Raw genomic sequence first — 20,648 nt, forward strand, 5'->3', positions numbered from 1 at the left:
ACGTGTCAATTTATTTTTTTCATTCACATTTTATTGTTTACTGGCCCTAGTACATTCAAAATTTGATATGACTTTCATGTGCCAAAAAAAACAAATTAAAATTTGGTTGAGTAGTGTTACTTTTAGTACTCATACTATATCCATAACCTGCTTACACAAAAAGACCAACCTTGGTGGTCCACTTAAGTGGATTCCATCTTAAAAATTTACGATATTGCGCATCCGCCCAAATTTCAATCAGTACTCAGCTACTTAGGCAATACGTAGACACATAGCAAATAATTAATCTTTTCACATATGTAAGCATAACATTTCGATATAAATAAAATCCAATAACCTAGTACTGTTAATATTTCTATGTACCATGAAGTCTTCAGCTGATATTCAAACAACAAAATTGTCGTGAACTCCCCATCCATCGTTTTATTTAAGATTGTTAGCGTTGATCTTAGTATACATGACGGATCGTTAATTCGGCTCATCATAAACGTCACTGGCGCAGTCGGTAGGATACTCCAAAGTATTCGAAAAAACGAACCACGAGTGGAAAATAAATTAAATTTTATAATTCGGCTCTCGTAAGTAATTACGCATTACGCTTGTGTTTTTCTTGTTTAAACTTGGATTGTAAATCCATTTCGGTTGTTCTACTAAGGTGGAAAAAAAGAAAAGAAGAAAGAATAAATTCAACAACCCATAAGTCTAAAGGCACGGTTAAAAAAAACAAATAAATAAATATTTTAATAAAACAAATTAAGTTCGTGAAGAAAATTTGTGAAATTTTAATAAATAATAACTAAAACAAGAAAGAAGAGCTAAGTTAGGATGTAACCGAACATTTTATACTCTAGCATAGTCAAATGGTCTATTCGTTTGAGATTTCTTTATATATTTTAATAATTAGAAGTAGGAACTGTTGCCTTAGTTATTTACATTCACAGTAAAAATAATTAGAGCAATTTGTAAACTAAATTTACTCCAATTATGACAGATCGTTCTTGCGTTTTTTATATACGCTTATAACTGATTTTATATAGAATGTATTACAATTGTATTGAGGAGTAAGAGAGAAATTTTTGGACAATGAATAAAATTTTCTATTTGTTATATCGATATATATTATAAATGTTTAGCTTAAAAGCAATAAATATTAACAACTTTAAATATTATATTATTGTATTAATTTGTATATAATATTTACAATATTAAACATACATTTTTATATAGATTCTTATACATATATCCAAATTATATTTCTTTCCTCCTTATACTATTTCATTTCTATCATATATTTATACAATAATGTCTTATATAATAACAAATTATACATGTACAATAATTTAAATTTTCCTAATTAGACTATATACATATTTTTCTTAAAATTGTCTTAAAAACTACTGCCAAAATTGCTATACCATTTCTTAATATACATATATATGAAAAAAAAATGAAGAACTATTGCAATAAGTCTGAAAACTTTAGTTCGAAGCAGAGACACAAATACTGTCATGATAGCTGTGTACTGTCTCAAAAGTAATTGCATTAACATGGGAAGGATCCATGCTTGAAAATGCCCAATCAATTTGTGTACCGGCAGGTGTAGTTGAATATTCTACACCAAACAGAGAACTAAAGTTTTTTTCTTGGAGCAGCAAAAATTAGCACATTTTGATTGCATAACTGAGAAGTAAGGACTTCCTGAAGTTCTACAATTAAATGTCTGACAGAGAAAACTGAATTTCTGTATAGAACCAGAAAATTAATACTGAAACATTTAAACAAAACCGCTTCTAAAACTTTGCGGCCTGAATAAATTTTCTTTACAGCCTTTGATTCTATAGAGCAAGCTATGCTATGCTTTGCATATATTATAATGCCCCGTTTATTTCTGTTGCTTGTTTCCGTGGTATCTATCCTCAGCTCGTTAATTGGAGTATATCCTGGTATATCAAAATTTTCGCAAGGATAACTCCAAGTTTCTACAAAATATAAAATATTTGAAGATGGCATCGAACATTCGCTTTTATATCATTGATGTGAGCGTGAAGACTCTGAACATTATGATTATGGAATAAAATTTGATGTCCTGATGTTCGGGAATTCATAAAACTGAAACTTGTTGTCAGAGCTTTATTTGTGTTCAATTCTCTCAGTTCACGGGCCAACAAAAAAATAATTGTTGTTTGTCCTAAACTTTATACTATGATTTTTCGATTATTTAGACATAAAAACGAAAAGAAAGTACTTTTTTTGGTATAAAGTTTGCTTTTGCGATAGTTATAATAATAATACACTTTATTACATTTTTTAAAAATTTTAATTAGTTTTAATGCATTCAAAAATACCGCGAGATTGGAGTGGAGTTTTTATATTCAGAGAGTGCCTCCAGATGGCACTCAAGTGATAAATAACGATCAGGTGTTTCGTACATATCCAGAAAACTATAAAATGTCATCGAGAAAGTGTAAATACGATGCTGATGCATTTTGTTATATATGTGGTTAATTTATGAAAGTTAGAGACACTAAATATGAGTTAAAGTCATGTCAAGTTCTCTGCGATGCCTATGAAGCATATTTTATCTGTACTGTTCGAAATCAAGATAAATCAGGGACTCCACATGTTGCTTGTGGTTATTGTAAAAGATGTTTGTAAGGTGACCGATTTTTAATTGAGCGGCGAATCTACTGTAATAGAAATTGATTTAAATTCTATATTTTAGGCTGGTATCGAGGTGAAAAAAGGTCTATGAAGTTTGCGACACCAAGAGTTTGGCGTGAACCAAAGGACCATGTCCATGATTGCAACTTTTGTATTGTTAACCCGAGTAAACGACGTAGAGGCAAAAATGCAAAAACCTTTCGAATATCCTGACCTTGCATCTTCTTCTGCTCCAATTCCACATGACTGACTTGACTCGACCAGTACCTGAGCCACCAAAGAATCTATCTCAAAAAAGTAACTCATCTCTGAGTTCATATAAAAGTAATTCCGATTAAGAGTTTTTACCTCCCAAAACAACCAAAACACCATTGTATTACTACAGAAGATTATAATGACCTAATAAGAGATTTAAATTTACCAAAAAATAGAGCAGAGCCAATTTACTTGAGACCAATTTACCGTGAGACAAACATATTTTTGGAACGTTCTTTTTTACAATCGCATTTTTGCAAGTAGCACAAAAAATTGTAATTTCCATCTTCCGAAGGAAATTTTTGCATTAAAAAGAAGGCGGATACAGCATTCGGGTGACCTTGTGCAATAGTTACGAAATTTAATTTGCGAACTTGGTGTGAAAACCATAATCCGCCGTAGCAAATACATATTTCAGTAAGGCCCTTATTTATATTTTGGAAATAAATGTTTTTGAAATCTGTTAAATTGCCACTATAATCAGTTTTTATAATATTACCTTTCGTTTTCAATTTGCCTATTGACTGGGTTATCTCTACGAAGGCGAACCTGACTTTGTCTAAGAAGTCTCTGATTCAAAATTTCTTCCCTCACACCCCTCCTACTAAGCTGTCGACGTTGTGTTTCTCTATGACGCACCTTTCTCCTTATATCAAAATTTCTTCTTGCATGTTCTTTTTGCATTAGATCACGAATGCGCTCTAAATTCCTATACTCAGGATTTCTTGCGCGAAGTTCTCTATAATCCATAGTGGTCCCACTTTGTTCATCATAAGGAACCTCGGGATTTGCTCAACGAGATCTATGACCTCGAGTATTTCTTAGAGCGAATTTGTGGATCTTGCCGCCTTGTTCTATGTTGAACAGTATTTACAACTTGCTCAACAGATCGAATCTATGTCCCAGAATATTTCTGCTTAGCTCTTCAGAGCGGATTTGATTTAGACGTCTTGCCCTATGTTGAACAGTATTTAAATTTTGTTCAAAAGACAGTATCTCGAGATCTGCCCGCATCTTTCTATGCTGTTTTGTATTTATAATTTGTTCGGACAGACGTATATCAGAATATAACCTACGATAAGCGTGACTTACATGTTTTTGTGACTGCTCACTATCTCTATATAAAGAGTTTGCACGAAGAACCCTCATTTCTTTTCTATTCTGAAGACGACTTAGTAATACAGATTTTCTACTTAATCTAGGCTTAATCATTATAATAAATGGCTTAATATATAAAATACTTATGTAATTCATATACCTATGAGACTTTCAGTTTGAATAGAGAAGAAGAAACAATTTCTAATATAAAAGTTGAATACGCATTATTTTTATACTCTTGCAACCTGTTGCTAGTAAAGACAAGTAAATTGCCATAACTAAGCTCCACAATAAGATACAAGACTATTATTTGGTACACAGGATCACATTAGGGAGGGGTATCTGCAGCTAAATTTTTTTTTTTTAGGTGGGCGTGGTCCCGCCCCTAATAAGTTTAATGTGCATATCTCCTAAGCCGCTATTGCTATAATAACAAAATTCACTGCAAGAAAATATTTTTAGAACCTCTACCTAAAATAGTTGAAATCGGGTGGCAACTCCGCCCACTCGCGAAAGCGCGATAAATCAAGCACTCAACACGCCAGAGACATTAAATTTTATCTCTGGGATGGTATGAGATGACTTTATAGAACCCGCGTTCAAAATTAGACAGTGGGCGTGGCATAGCCCACTTTTAGGTGAAAACCCATATCTTGAGATCTGCTTAACCGAAAATATCAGTCAATCCACAAAGAAATCTCAAACGAGTATACAATTTGACTTTGCGAGAGTATAAAATCTTCGGTTACATGCGAACTTAGCCCTTCCTTACTTGTTTAACTTGCTATTGACTCAACTAGCTGGATGTACACACACAAGGAAAACAAAAAAGTGTAGAATAATAAAGAAAGCAGCACAAAATAACGAAGAAGGGGTGATTGGAAGAGACGGCGAAAATGAAAAATGTGCGGTGAAAATTTCTGCAGCAAAATTCAAAAGTGCAAGCAAGAACAGGGACGAAGCTGTCCAGCTTGGTGATAAGTGTGACGAAACTTTTAAGTGTCATTCAAATATGAAAATTTCTAAAATCGTAATTTGCATTATATGTGAATGTGTTTATCACGAAGGTGACTTCAACATATTTAAAAGAGATTTTTACGTGGGTAAGCGATTGATTGTGTGTCCGGATCATGATGATGTAAAAACATAACTTCATCCGACCATGCCACGCTGGATGAAAACTAGAGAAAAAAAATAGCAAAACAGCACGAAAAAGAAGATCTTAAGTTATTTTTGAGCAGCAGTGTAATGTTAGATACATCAATGACAACAAAATCGGGTGCAGTGATAGTTAAGTGTAAAAGCAAGCAAGAGGTCTCAAGAACCAAAGACCTACTGACTGAAAAACTAGGTGAAAATTTTGAAGTGGTACAGGAGGAAATGAATGATCCCAAAATCGAAATTTTTGATATAGAAAGTGACATGAGCAAAAAAGAACTAATTGATGATATTTGTAACAGAAACAGCACCTATTTCGATGGTGACTTTAAAATTATAGCTGACTTTACAAATAGTAAAAAAAAACGTAGCTTAATTCTTGAAGTGTCTTCTAGTTACCTATGTTGGCCATAAGAGCTGTCGTGTGTTTGATGCTTTTGACTTGAGTATGTGCTTTAAATGTGGCCGGACCAATCACAGCCACAAAAAATGTAACAATGAATAAGCTTGTCTAACTTGTGCAGGAAAACAAATTCAAATACAACAACATTGTGAAATCAACAGACTACACTCCAATGCCTCAGATTCCGACTCACTTTGGTAAAGTCCATGAACCGAAGAGGGCATCAACTTAGAACATATTAGGTCAAGTTAAAAGTACGTGTCGCATCATGTTATACTATACGGCGCTGAAAACGTGTTTGGTCGCGCTAAAAGTTTGTTTTTGACAGTTGAAAGTTGACAAGCAGCCAAAGCGGCTGAAAAAATTAATTTAGTTTATGGTGGTGCGAAAGTGGTTTGGTAGGTTCCGTTCCGGTAATTTAGATGTCAAAGATGCATCACGCGTCGGAAGGCCTGTCGTCGAAAATTGCGATGGAAATAGTGGAAACAGACCGTCACGTGTGCACTTATTTAATTGCTGAGGAACTAAAGGTAAGCCAGAAAACTGTTTGCAACCATTTTCATAGCCTTGGATTCAAAATAAAGCTCGATGTTTGACCCGTTTCTGAAGCGGATTGTGACTGGTTATGAAAAATGGGCTACTTACGACAACATCGAGCGCAAACGGTCGTGGTCAAAGCACGGGGAAGAGCCCAGACGGTGGCCAAGACCGAATTGACGGCCAGGAAGGTTTTGCTGTGTGTTTGGTGGGATTGGCACGGAATCATCTACTACGATCTGCTCCCCTATGGCCAAACGCTCAATTCGGCCCTCTACTGCCAACAACTGGACCGCTTGAAGGCAGCACTCATCCAGAAGAGGCCATCTGTGATCAACAGAGGCCGATTTGTATTCCATCAGGACAACGCCAGGCCACACACGTCTTTGGTGACACGCCAGAAGCTCCAGAAGCTCGGATGGGAGGCTCTAATGCACCCACCTTAGTCCGGACCTGGCACCAAGTGATTACCATCTTTTCCTGTCCATGGCGAACGCGCTTAATGGGTAGAAGTTGGCCTCAAGAGAGGCCTGTGAAAATTGGCTCTCCGAGTTTTTTGCCAATAGAGGGGGTATTCTTTTGAAAAATCAATATAAAACCGAACGAACTTTTTACTTTGCCTAATAAAACACAATTTTCTCACCAAAAATGAATAATAATAGTAATCAAGATTTGAATTGTATTATTGAGAATTTTGTAGATAATCTAGAAGATTTAAACAAGAAGTTCGCTGTCAGTGACATTCTCATACCTCATATCAACATCAGAAGTCTGAATGCGAATTTTGAAAAACTTGAACTTTTGCTAAAAAGTCTAATATGAATACCACATGTTATAGTTTATAGTGAAACGTGGAATTTAATTGAACATAAATTATATTCATTAAATGGTTATAGCATACATTATAATCAAAGCAGTATAAATAAGGCAGATGGAGTAATAATGTATGTCTCAAATGCTCTAAAACACTCCACATCCGAAGATATTATCGGGCGTTGCAATTTTCTCTCTACATGTGTTAGTATTAACACTAATTTAAATTTACAGGTAACTCGAATGTACAGTTGTCATGACATCCCTAAGGATGAATTTATTAACAATTGAAAAGTTTACATGGATACTAATTCTAAGATTAAAAATCATATATTAGTTGGAGACTTCAATATAAATTTAAATGATGTAGACTATCACTCAGATCTACTACTATCAAGTGTTTTAGATATGAATTATGTACCGTTTTTTAATAATAATACCAGGCCTTATAGTGAGGATCATGTATAGATAATATGTTCGTTAAAACAAATATTCCCAACGTAAAATCAATTACATATAAACAAATGATCACTGATCATTATATTTTGTTTTTGTCAATAAATACGTATAAATTATTAAATCATAAAGAACCTAAGAATTATTTCAGTTATAAAATACTGGAGAAAAATAGTAAAAATGTACTTTGGGAAGACATATTAAATATACAGGATCCAAAAATTGCTACTAATAGTCTCATAGCTAAAATACAAAATTTGATAAAAGAATGCTCATGTAGAACCAAAACAGCGTAAATTTAAACAGCGTAAAAATGGGATTACGATTGGCATTATGAAGTCATGTCGTACTAAAGAGAAGTTATATAATAAATGGAAAAAAAATAAAGATAATATAGAACTTAAAACTAAATACAATACTTATTGTAAAAAACTGGACAAAGTAATAAAAATTGCTAAATGTAATTATGAGAGTAATTCGATAAATAGTAAATCTAACTGTAGTAAAGACTTATGGAGTTATAATCCTAAATTAGGTAAAAATGTAAAGGCATCTAAAGATATAGACTACTTATTCGAACATGATGTAAGGATCACTAACTCTGAGGAAATTGCTGACACTTTTATTAATTTTTTTAGTAATGTGGGTATAGATTTAGCAGCTGAAATGAAAAAAAAAAAAAAACAAATAACAGTACGGTAATGCTAAGTCAATTTTTTTTAAGCCAACTAATGAACAAGAAATTGAAAAAGTAATCAGAAATCTAAATAACAAAGCTGGGGGAGTTGATGGAATTAACACTAAAGTCTTAAAAATAATAAGTAAATTTATTCGTAAACCATTGGAATTTATCTTTAATAACTGTATAACTATGGGAATATGGCCAAATGGATTAAAATGTGCAGAAATCCTACCATCTCAAAAATCAGGAGACAAACATAAAACTAATCACTATCGTCCAATATTCTTAATTTTTAAAACAGCAAAATTTTGGAAAAAATTATTCATAAACGAATTTATAACTTCATAACAGACTCAAAAATTGTTGCGAAAAATCAATATGTCTTCTTAAAAAATAAAGGCACTAAGGATGCAATTGTAGCAATTACCAGTTTTATATACACTAATATTGATAAAAATAATTCAACAGTGATAGCTTTCCTGGATTTAACGAAAGCTTTTGACACAGTAGATCATGTTTTATTGCTGGATAAATTATATAGATATGGAATCAGAGGAATCGCTGTTGATTTAATTCGTGACTCCCATAAAAACAGATATCTAGTAGTTAAAGTTAACGGGGTAACAATCAAATCATGTAAAGTTCAAATAGGGGTGCCGCAAGGTACAATCTTGGGACCACTGCTTTATCTTCCATATGTAAATGATATCTTTAAGGAACTACCTGAAAACTGTTCGGCACCTTATGCAGATGATAGAATAGTTAAATGTATAGGTAAATCTTGGGCGGAAGCTCAATCACAAATAAATGTGCAGTTAAGTTTAATAGGGAATTGGATGTGTAATAATTACTCAATTCTAAATGTTGAAAAAACTAACTATGTAACTTTCGGATCATATAAAGACATTCCAGAAATGTTTGAGTTAAAAATGTATGATAAGACCATTAAAAGAACTGATAATTGTAAATACTTAGGTATATACAAGTATTTTGATAGTCACATGAGATGGCATATTCATATCAAAGAAGTCATAAAAAAAACAAGTTATTTTCAATTTAATTACATTTATTACGCATTATTCGATAGTATAGTCAACTATGAAATTATTGCCTGGAGAGGTAGTTATAAAAATGTTAAAAAAGTGTTAAAAAAATACAAGATAAATTAATTAATCATTTATGTGATAAAACGGAGAGAACACCCGTACTGGGTATTAAAAATAAATTTATTTCTGAGTCACTATGTTATCATTATTCCGATTGTAGAGAAGTATTTATTGAATATAAAGGTAAGGCTAGAGCTAAACCGTTACAGTTACCAAAGATTATTCAAAATATATTTTACAAAGACTCGAAATAGCAATTAAATACTACAATATGTTATCTCTGAGTCTAAAGTTTTTAAATATTAAAAATAAAGCAAGCAAAAAGAAAATAACTGAGTGGATTGTAGACACTGATATTTAAAAATACTATGTTCTCTTTTGTTTTTCGTTATAAATGACATTGTTATTAATAGATTAGTACTTGATTATAATAAACTAATATTACCAGGCCTATGTGTTTTGTAACACCTCTATGCATACTTTGTACGAAATATGTACTTTGTATCCTGGGATAAATAAATAAATAAATTCAGTCCGCCCGGGTATGAAAAGTTGGATCCCAAGTGCTGCTCTCTTTCACTATAATTGAGTCCTTGCTATAACTCCTTTCCTGTTCGGTATATAGGCACTATGGTATACTGGTGCACATAAGTATGTAGTAGTTTATTTCATTGTATTGAAATTAAAAGCTCGAAAAACTCCTCAATAAATTGCTTTTGTCTAACGCTTTTTAAAACAGGAGGATTTATAGTACCTATGTTGAAAGGTCTGCGCATGAAGGCTAAATTAACAATAACTTACATAAAATTAAGTGTGGAAAAATGTATGTAGAGCAGGTATGTAGATTTTCTTCTTTCTGTCTTAATATCTAAACCTTTCATAAGCTGCCAACGGCGCTGGGTAAATCTTAAAATTACTTAAATGTAATTTTCTTGAGCTTACAGCTCACCTCATGACCTTCATATTAAAATGTGTCGCAAACCTGAAATAGATAATAGCATTTAAACCGATAGGGTCGCAGTTGATCTATTTTCACATAAAAATGCCTATGCCCTCTTGATGCTACACTACTAATATTTATTTTACGGGATTTTTTTCTAGAAAGATATTTTTGTTCTATACCAAGAGTGCTACTCTAAGAAAATTTTTTACATTGTTGTCACATCACATTTTCTTTGATTTTCCTCAATTAGAATACGATGTGCTATTCAAGTGTGCTCATTATCGTTTTCAATGAAATCTTGCTGTTCATTCCGCCATGGATAGTAAAGCATTAGCATTTCGCGGAAATAATCAACCTTGGCCAAATCTGGGTTAAACATTCTATACCGAATAATGCAAGGTTTGGTACGTTTCTTAACAAAACCGCTAACGTATTTCTTCTCTTCTTCTTCATGATCAATGCCTTGTGCTTTTCTGCTAGATTTAAAATATTTATACATAAATACAAAATCAGCAAAACAATGAGTTTCTAACTATTCGGATCCTTGAACATAACGGTCTAAAATACCAGATACGAATATTTCAGTCGAACCTGAAGGAAGGTTCTGAAGTTCCGCTCTAGGTTTCACCATTCGAACACACATTTCTCAGGGCGAGAGATATTTATAAATATTTCTGCATTAGCGTTTATAAAACAATCCTGTAATTTTCTTTTTATAAAAATTTTGGGGTTTGATACACCTGATTTAAGGGCTAACAAATAGTCATCAAAAGACATATTTATTCTACTATCAGACAGGAGTTTTGAAAAGGTTTCCCTTGTGTCTTTCTGAGTTTTGACTTTTTTCTGTAAGAGGTAACAGTATTTGAGTTGAACGCATTGGTGGCTATGGTATACCACAACAACAAAGCTGTTGTCCTCTTATTTCTCTAGTACAAGACCGACTGTAGTTATGCTTTTGACAACCCAAATAATTTTCTAAGTGGCTGACCGAACCATCTGTAGAAATATAATTGTCAATAAAACTAGTGACATCAGGGAATGTCTGAGGATCTTGAAGGTTTATCCTGAGGGCATTATTAAGCCAATAGCTCTTTTTGAAACTCCACTCTCCAGTAGAAATTTTTGACAAAATGTTTTCCAGAAATACCGGCATGATCTTTAAAAATATCTAGCACAAGTAACCGCCTTTGACCGAATCAAACTTGAGTTGTTAAACTGTTGGCTACTTCTTCCGAAATATCTTTAGAATCAACAGTTTTAGAGAGGATGATCAAAAGCTCAACCCACTCAGACTCTGCAGCCGATAAAGTAACTCGGTTGCGGCCTGAAAACTTTCTAAGGCAAATGGATGTACTGTTCTTAATTTGTAGCAGTTCTAATTTTTTGTAATCATAAAACAACTTTGGAATGGTACACGCTCTTCTGTCAAAACGGCAAATTTCAAAACGTATTATCTTGCTATATGTTTCAGAGCATGTACGTTTCTGCCCAACGTATATTGTTCCAAACGACAACACTTCTGAATTACTATCTTGAATTGTGGCAATTGGTCTTTGTCCTTCAACTGGCGCTACTACTAAACTGTTATAGTCCAAGTCCAAGGAATATTGTCCAAAAGAGTTTCTTGACCGTCTGAATTTAGCTCTGAAGGTAAAAGAGCCGTGGGAATATAATTACCTGAGGGATTTTCATTAGAAGTTTGTTCCGCATGAAAAGATTGAACCAATGGGGAATCCTCTGCAGATGTAACAAACGGAACTTCTTCTTGGTCTTTAAAATCTGAAATCTAGTTCTTATTAAGATGTATATTGTGCTCACGATACAGAGGGGTATTCACTATGAATTGCAAAACTTCCACAATTTTTTCGGGGCGTATGGTATCCATCATGCATACATGATTATATTCCAAATTGCTACTTAAGTGAATTTCTTAACAGAAATTGGTACATTAACAACAGCACCTTTGAGACAACTCTGACCTTGATATCCTAACGCGCGGATTGTCGTAAAAGGCAATCTAGGCATTATGAGACGTTCTTCAATTCGGGTTAAACCTTTCAAACAATCCGGTATTTCAGGAAAGTCTAGACCGTGAGACAAACATATTTTTGGAACGTTCTTTTTACAATCGCATTTTTGCAAGTAGCACAAAAATTGTAATTTCCATCTTCCGAATTAAATTTTTGCATTAAAAAGAAGGCGGATACAGCATTCGGGTGACCTTGTGCAATAGTTACGAAATTTAATTTGCGAACTTGCTGTGAAAACCATAATCCGCCGTAGCACATATATATTTCAGTAGGGCTCATTTTTATATTTTGGAAATAAATGATTTTGAAATCTGTCAAATTGCCACTATAATCAGTTTCTATAACATTACCTTTCGTTTTCAATTTGCCTATTGACTTGGTTATCTCTACGAAGGCGAACCTGACTTTGTCCCAGAGTATTTCTGCTTTGCTTTTCAGAGCGGATTTGATTTAGACGTCTCTATATGTGTTTGCTCGCCACTGTTTATAATAGTAGTTTAATTACACTGAAATTACTTTGAATAGCGCACGTTGCTGGTCAAGTAATCTTGTGTAACTGAAACTACAAACACAATGTACTGATATTTACTTTTATACATCTATATATTACATAAATATTCACTAACATAATAATACATAATATTTAGTTATATTTATGTTTTAGAAATTAGTAGTTTATTTCATTGTATTAAAATTAAGTGCTCGAAAAACGCCTCCGTAAATTGCTTTTGTCTAACGCTTTACCTATTTTGAAAGGTGTGCTCATTTAGGCTAAATTAACAATAACTTACATATAATTAAGTTGGTATACACATATGTAGAGCAGGTATGTAGATTTGCTTCTTTCTGTCTTAATATCTAAACCTTTCATAAGCTGCCAACGGTTCTGGGTAAATCCCAAAAAGTACTTAAATGTAATTTTCTTGAGTTGACAGCTCACCATATGACCTTCATATTACAAGCATGTAAACCGATGAGGTCGCAGTTTATCTATTTTAACATAAAAAGGATATTATGCCCTTTTGATACTACACTACTAATATTTATTTCGTGCGACCAGCACTCTAACAAACTTTTTTAGATTGTTGTCTGGTATATTTTGTTATAAGTTCGATATGATGGCTGAGAAAATATACCCATCCCCACTGATTATAACCAAATATTAGAAGAAATATAAGTAGTAGAAATCTATATCTATCTCGATTAGTTTTAGGTGATGCAAACAACCGTCTGGTGAACAAAACTATACTCTGTTGCAACATGTTGCGAAAGAATTCAACATTCATTATTCGATTATTATTTGGTAGCTTAATAACTTATGTTATTGATCATAGATTTATTTAGTGTCAAAACTATTTTTTCTCTGAAATTTTAGCTTTAATAAAAAGAAGCTACTTAACTCAAACAAAATATATGGGATATAAGCCGAATCAAAAAAGTTAGATTTAATATGAGGGGTGTATGAGGTTGTTGTTTTACCCGAAGAGCGGAAATCAGTATATTGGGGTTACAAGGTCTAAACCAATTTCATTCATATGCAGCGATAAAATACATTATTTTTTAAAAAACTGTTCATTTAATTCCATTATATTATCAAATTAACGAAAAAAATTATACCATAATTAGTTCATGTGAGCTGGGGAAACTCGTGGCCCAATTTTACACCTTTTCGGCATCAAACTATTTTATATCTACTATTTTACGTTTATATAAAGCCAAACGGAAGTCTGAATTTTTTACATAAAGTATGTAGTAAGGTCAATATATCCCCGATAATGGGTACTAGGGCGGAACCGAGAATTTTATACTCTAGCAATTCGCTTGAATTAAAGGCAGGAAATTCCTTCAAATGTAGCAAAATCTTATGTAAAAAAATGTTGAGAAAGAATTAACCATCCATTATTAAATGAAATCGTGATTAAATTACAATCAAATTTGGTATCTTCTTGACTTATATAAAAAGCCATAAACTTAGTCTCAGTCGTATTGCTTGAAGTGAGATATACATAAGTATGGATGTGATATTAACTCTACCAAAGTGGCTAAATTTTATATTATAAGCTTATGTGGCAAACGTCAACCAAAGAATCGAAATTCATTATATGAAGGTGTGAGGTCTAGACCAAGTTATATACTAATTTCATTCTAATTCAGCGTCAAACCACATAATTTTTAAGAAAACTATCCATTTAATTTCGTTACAATATCACATTTTGATCAACCAAAGACGGAAATCATATATATATAGAGATAGATATTAATTTTGGCATTGCTCAGCTATACTCGGGCACATATTTTGAAGCAATTTTATATATAAAAAATATTAATACTCACTGACCGACATATTCGGTATGAAACTGGTTGGAATAGCGAAAAGCATTATAAGTAGTATATGGAAGTTGAGGGTAGTATTAACCCGATTTTATCAGTTGTTACCAATACCACATATTAATTAAATGCTCCCACTGTTTCATTAAGGTACCTCACATACCATCAAAATCCTGATATTAGTTACATGGTGGCTAGGTAAAATTGTCACCCGATTTGATCCATTTAAGACACAAAGGTACCTTGTTATGAGTAAAACACACTGTCTCATTTCCATTGAAATAACTCACATTAGTTATTTTTGTACCTTTGTTCTCACCTTTTCCACTTTTTCGTTCCACTAAACACTCACGTAGTTGTAAAAACTGAAATTTATTTATAAATTTGTTGATATCTTATCAACAAACCAAAAAAGAACTTATAACGTCACTTGAGGAATAAAAGGTTATAATCGGGATGTGCGACCGTGAAAAAAAGGCGAAACTTCAATTGCGACTTCCCTGTTGACGATTTCGATGGAAAAGAACCTCGGCTCGATCGCCCTCCCTGGTTTTGTTCATGTTGGTGTGTAGAGTTATTCTGCTGTGTGTGGGTGTATGCTGCTGCTTCCAGCAAGGTTGCCTTGGTGCGTGGGGTGTGGGTGTGCTGATGTTTCCAGATGTGGTGTGCCAGTGTTGTCCTGTAAGTGGTGTGTTACGCTGTCGTGTGAGTGGTGTGTTGTGTTGTCGCATGAGTGGTGTGTTGTGTTGTCGTATGAGTAATGTGTTGTGCGGTGTTGTTGACTGCATTAGGGCGGGAAGCTGAACTCATTTAGCCATCTCGGCCCCCCTAGGCGAATGTTCAGCCTAGCAGTCGCTGGAGTTGTTGCAACGTTGCTACGACGTTGCTGAGGCCTGTCCTGCGACGAGGATGCGGCCTTAAGGGTTGGTGTCGTGTTGAGGTGCTATTGAGCTGACGCCAAGAACGGGGTGCGGCGAGTGCTTGTCGTTGACGGGGTCGTGCTGCATGGCTTGGCTGTGGACGACGGCCTGCATCATGGCTGCGGGGTACTGAGGGCCGTGCGCCAGGTCGTCTTGGGTTTCGATGCAGCAAGGTATGATGCGGCCTGTCGCAGTGTTGGCACACGATATCGGACACGCATTCCTGCGTGTCGTGCGTCTGGGCCAAACAATTCAAACAATGCCCATGTGCTTGGGCCACCTGCTGACGTTGATTGGGTGTCATACCCTTAAAAATGGGGCAGTGCTGCAGCCGGTGCGAACGGCTACAGAGTGGGCAGCGGAGGCGAGGCGGCTCTGAAACTAAAATAGGCATTGGGCGCGTGGCACGTCGTGGAGCTGTCGGTGCAGTTGTTGCTGGTGTTGTTCGTGGCGCTGCTACGGGGGTAGTCGCAGGGCGCGGCACAGTGACAGCCGAACGCATGGTTGGCGAGGGTGTAACTGGCATTTCAGCGTCCATACCTACCTGTATGGAAAAAAGAGCGAGTTTAGTTATGACTCAGTGATATAGATAATGGATCCTTTAAAATGTAACAAACTTTATTTGGTTGGTAGGGGACGTTTTAGTCCACCCATTATTGTATTAGTATATATTGTGGTGATTTATTATATGTATAATATTTGCATCAATTTCCACCAAATAAAAGAGAAGTCGTCTGGATCTTACACACGTCTGTCACGGAATAGGCCGCTTCTTTATTCAATTCCTTCTTAAATATACATTTTGATGAACGGGATATAGCATCACGCCATATGATACATATTTACATATACAAAAGGATAGTTCCCATTTACATTCCCTACGCTAGAGTGGAGTGACTAGTCTAAGAATTCAATGCTAAAAGGAGGACACAATTATGCTGATCATTCAGCATTCAGCAATCAGCTGACTGGCATTGGTTTGTGTCCTTGCTAATTGTGTACAGGACTGCATTCTAATGTACTTAAATCTTGAACATTATATTTGCGGTTTTTTTTCGGTTTTAGGTTATTAGACGGATATTTTGTTTTCTGCGTGTATATAATATTATTGTACGGATGTTTTATTACTTGCGTTTTCGCTATTATTTGAGATTGGTAGGAAGCAGAGTTTAACGAGCGGCCTGGTTAGCGTACCGGTTCGAGTACGGAGGTCAACTACTCGTATATGACCGTCGGAACCGTGATGTAGTTTCTCTATGCAACCAAGCCGCCATTCTGTAGGGGGGAGACAATCGTCATGGATTAGGACAAAATCTCCAAGCTTTGGCGCCTTTTCGGGAGTTTTCCAGCGGTACCTTTTATGAAGGTCCTTTATATACTCCTCCTTCCATCGGCGGCTGAAATCATGATGGAGAATTTTAATTCTTTCCCATCTATTATGTAAGGACAGCGACTCCACGCCTGGCTCAGGTATGGCCAGAATGGGTGCTCCTTTTAGAAAGTGCCCTGGAGTTAGGGCTGTGAGATCTGAGGGATCTTGCGAGAGTATCGTAAGTGGCCGTGAATTGAGAACGGCTTCAATGCGAATTAATAATGTTGTAAATTCTTCATAATTAAATTTGTAGTTTCCAGCTACTTTTTTAAAGTGGGATTTGAAGCTTTTTACAGCTGATTCCCATAAACCACCCATATAAGGAGCGCTTGGAGGGATAAACTGCCAGTTAATACCTTGGGGAGCGTACTTTTGTACAATTTCAGGTGAGACTTGTTTGACAAAATTCACGAACTGTTTTTCTGTGGCTCTTTGAGCTCCTATAAATGTCTTGCCATTGTCGCTCATGAGTTTTGACGGAAAACCACGTCGTCCGACGAAGCGAGCAAATGCCGCGAGAAAAGCCTCCTTTGTCAGATTCGTACATAGCTCGAGGTGCACTGCTTTTGTCGTGAAACAGACAAAGACAGCCACATAGCCTTTCATGAGGGTGGGAGACCTTAACATGGATGCCTTTATTTGAAAAGGCCCAGCAAAGTCGACACCTGTAATGGTGAAAGGCAGAGCGAAGTTACAGCGTTCCGGTGGAAGTGCTGCCATAATCTGCGTTCGCATCTTCCGCTTATGCATAGTGCAGATCTTGCCCATGAAAATGCATTTCTTTATTTTGGGTTTGAGTCTTGGAATATAAAACTCTTGACGGACTATTTGTTGCATGAGGCGATGTTCTGCGTGTAGCAATAGCACGTGGACATAGTTAAGGTACAAGGTGGCAAGTTGTGATTTCTCTGGGATAACTATGGGATGACGTTCGTTATACGTTAGGCTTGAATTGGCAAGCCGACCATTCGCACGGAGTACTCCTTTCGTGTCAATGAATGGATTTAAGACTAAGAGTGAGCTCTTTTTATCTATCGGCTTCGATTCTCTTAGTAATGATATTTCTCGGCTGAAGTAACGCGCTTGCGTAGATGCGATAAGAGCGACCTTTGCTTTTTGTAAGTCTAGGTGCGTCACTGTATCGCATTAGGAGTGTAATGATGTTACTCCCTTAAGTTTAATTTTGAGTCGCTCTATGAACTTGAGCATGTAAGCGATTACCCTGAGTGCTCGGGGATATGAGGAAAATCGCTCCAGGATGTCATTATCCTGCAATGGTACGTGAAAGGAGTCGATTTTTCGACTTTCTGGGGCAATTATATTGCGCATGGGCGATTGTGGCCAAGAATCAGAAGATTCGGTTAACCATCGGGGGCCATTCCACCAGAGGGTGGTGGTGACAAGGTGCAGGGGTTTGCACCCTCTTGTACCTAGATCAGCAGGATTGTCAGCACTGGCTACATGTCGCCAAGTGGCTGATCCTACTAGGTCAAGTATTTGAGACGTTCGGTTTGAAATATACGTCTTCCATGCATGTGGTGGTTTTTCTAACCAGGCGAGTACGATTTCAGAATCGGACCACAGATATAGTTTGTATTTTGCCATGTTTAAATGCATTCGCACCATGGATACTAGTTTGGCTAGTAGTAGCGCTCCACACAGTTCAAGTCGTGGCAGACTTATTGTTTTTAACGGAGCTACTTTTGCTTTTGCTACTAGTAAGTGCCTTGTGGTCGCAATATCGCTTTGTGTGCGAACATATATAGTTGCGCAATATGCCTTTTCAGAAGCGTCACAGAAGCCGTGTAGTTCGACTTTGTGCTCTGGGGCATAGTTTACCCAACGTGGGATTTGTATATGTGAGATATCGTTTAGATTGTTTGCAAATTGGGACCACTTTTCTAAACGAAGTGGTTTTACTTGTTCGTCCCAGTCGGTTCCATCTAACCATAATTCTTGTATTAGGATTTTGGCTTGTATCATAACTGGCGAAAGCCATCCTGCGGGGTCGAAAAGTTTCGCCTCAGAGGACAGAATTTGTCGCTTTGTTATAGCGGATAACGCAGATATTGACTCTGTAGTATATGAAAACTGGTCAGATATCGCATTCCATTGGATCCCCAGAGTTTTTGTTGTACTTTCCTTTTCGAATTTAAGGAAATTAGTATCTAACAAATTTTCATGTGGTATATTTTTTAAAATATTAGGGTGGTTCGCCGTTATCTTTTTTAACGGAAACCCTGCGGTTTTGAGGGCTTTTACCACTTGTGATAGTGATTCGTATGCTTGTGGAAGACTGTGACTTCCAGACAGGATATCGTCTACATACGTTTGTGTTTTTAACACCTGGGTTGCCAGAGGAAATTCTGACTTGGTGTTTTCTGCCAATTCGTGGAGTATTCGAATGGCTAAATATGGAGCACAGTTGACGCCAAAGGTAACTGTTTTAAGTTTATAGTCGCGTAGTGGACTATTGGGAGATTTTCGGAAAATAATTCGCTGAAAATCTTGATCGTCTTTATGTACGACTATTTGTCTATACATTTTTTCGACGTCTCCGTTATATACGTATTTAAATATACGCCAATTTAAAATGAGTAGCATTAAATCTGGTTGAAGCGTGGGTCCCGTAAATAGGATATCATTTAGGGAGTTCCCCGAGCTAGTAGATCTTGATGCATTAAAAACAACTCTTACTTTAGTTGTTTTTTTTGTCTGGCTTTACTACTGCGTGATGAGGCAAGTAAAATGAGTAATATTTGCCATTTATGATTTTTTCGCATGGTCTTACTTCCTCCATGTGGTCTAAATGGAGATATTCTTCCAACACACCATCATATACTGGTTTAGTTCGCCTTTTTTAAGTAGGTTTTTTTCCATACTTTGAAACTGCTGTATTGCAGAGGTGCGAGAGTGACCTAAGGCGATGGTGTTGGGAAATTGTTGTTTTAGTGGTAGTCGTACGACGTACCGACCATTATCTGATCTAGTAGTTGTGGCTTTGTAAAAGTCTTCACAATACTGATCTTCAGGGGTTGTGATTGATATGGGGGGGAGTTCTTCTAACTCCCAAAATTTTTTCAATTGTGAATTGAGGTATTCTTTTGAGATTTCCTCAACCTGAGTGGTCATGGTGGTAAGTGGTGCCGAAACTAGTCCACTTAGGATCCACCCAAAAATAGTGTTTTGTGCCAGAAGTGTATTTGAAATTTTCTCAATACCTTCGAATATTATCTGTGGTATGAGAGCGCTGCCTAATAGAAGGTCTATTTGAGCGGGAGTGTTGCAGTTGGGATCTGCTAGCTTTAGGTGTGAAACCTTTTGCCAATGCTTGCTATTTATGTGATAGCTTGGAAGCATATTTGTAAGTTGCGGTAAGACTATAGCTTCTGCTTGTATGTGCTTATCCGCTTGGGGGGAAATTAGGGTAATGGGGCAGATTTTATTATTTATTTTAGTTTTGGACTACTCTTCCGCCCATTCCCGTGATTTCAAAATTGGCTGGTTTTGTTGGCAGTTGTAGCCTATTTTGAGCCCTAGACGCTATGAATGATCGTTGTGATCCTTGGTCTATTAAGGCTCTAAGTTTAAACAGCTCTCCTCGGTGTTCGATGGAGACGACTGCTGTGGGTAGTAGTATTCTACTTTGAATTTCGCTGTGTAGCGTTTGGGTTTTTATTGCCTTTGAGCAGCATGGTGCTTCTTGGCAATTTTCGGGATATAGCACTTCGGGATTTGCTGTTGCAACTAAACCCGTGGCTCTTTTCATAGTTGCGCTGTTTGGGGGTGATCTAGAAAAATTGTTATAATGAAGCATAGAATGATGTCGTTTATGACAATAAACGCAATTGCTTTCGCACTCTTTAAGTGTATGCGCATGTGA

At 35.9% G+C, this 20,648-nt stretch overlaps 2 protein-coding genes across 2 annotated transcripts in view; both read right to left on the minus strand.

Annotated features, from left to right (window-relative positions):
- Positions 1 to 20,648, minus strand: part of Ir31a (Ionotropic receptor 31a) — a 980,688-nt gene that overhangs the window by 215,007 nt on the left and 745,033 nt on the right. The window lies entirely within an intron of this gene.
- LOC118681205 (uncharacterized) lies at positions 14,904 to 16,528 on the minus strand. Its single transcript, XM_036364878.2, has one exon. The coding sequence runs from the start codon at positions 15,929 to 15,931 to the stop codon at positions 15,314 to 15,316; it is 618 nt and encodes a 205-aa protein (XP_036220771.1). The 5' UTR covers positions 15,932 to 16,528; the 3' UTR covers positions 14,904 to 15,313.

Source organism: Bactrocera oleae, chromosome 3, assembly GCF_042242935.1.
Source record: "Bactrocera oleae isolate idBacOlea1 chromosome 3, idBacOlea1, whole genome shotgun sequence".
NCBI lineage: Eukaryota > Metazoa > Arthropoda > Insecta > Diptera > Tephritidae > Bactrocera > Bactrocera oleae.

Bases quoted from the DNA above. Each gene is read 5' to 3' on its own strand.
- LOC118681205 (XM_036364878.2), bottom strand. From the start codon at position 15,931: ATGGACGCTGAAATGCCAGTTACACCCTCGCCAACCATGCGTTCGGCT.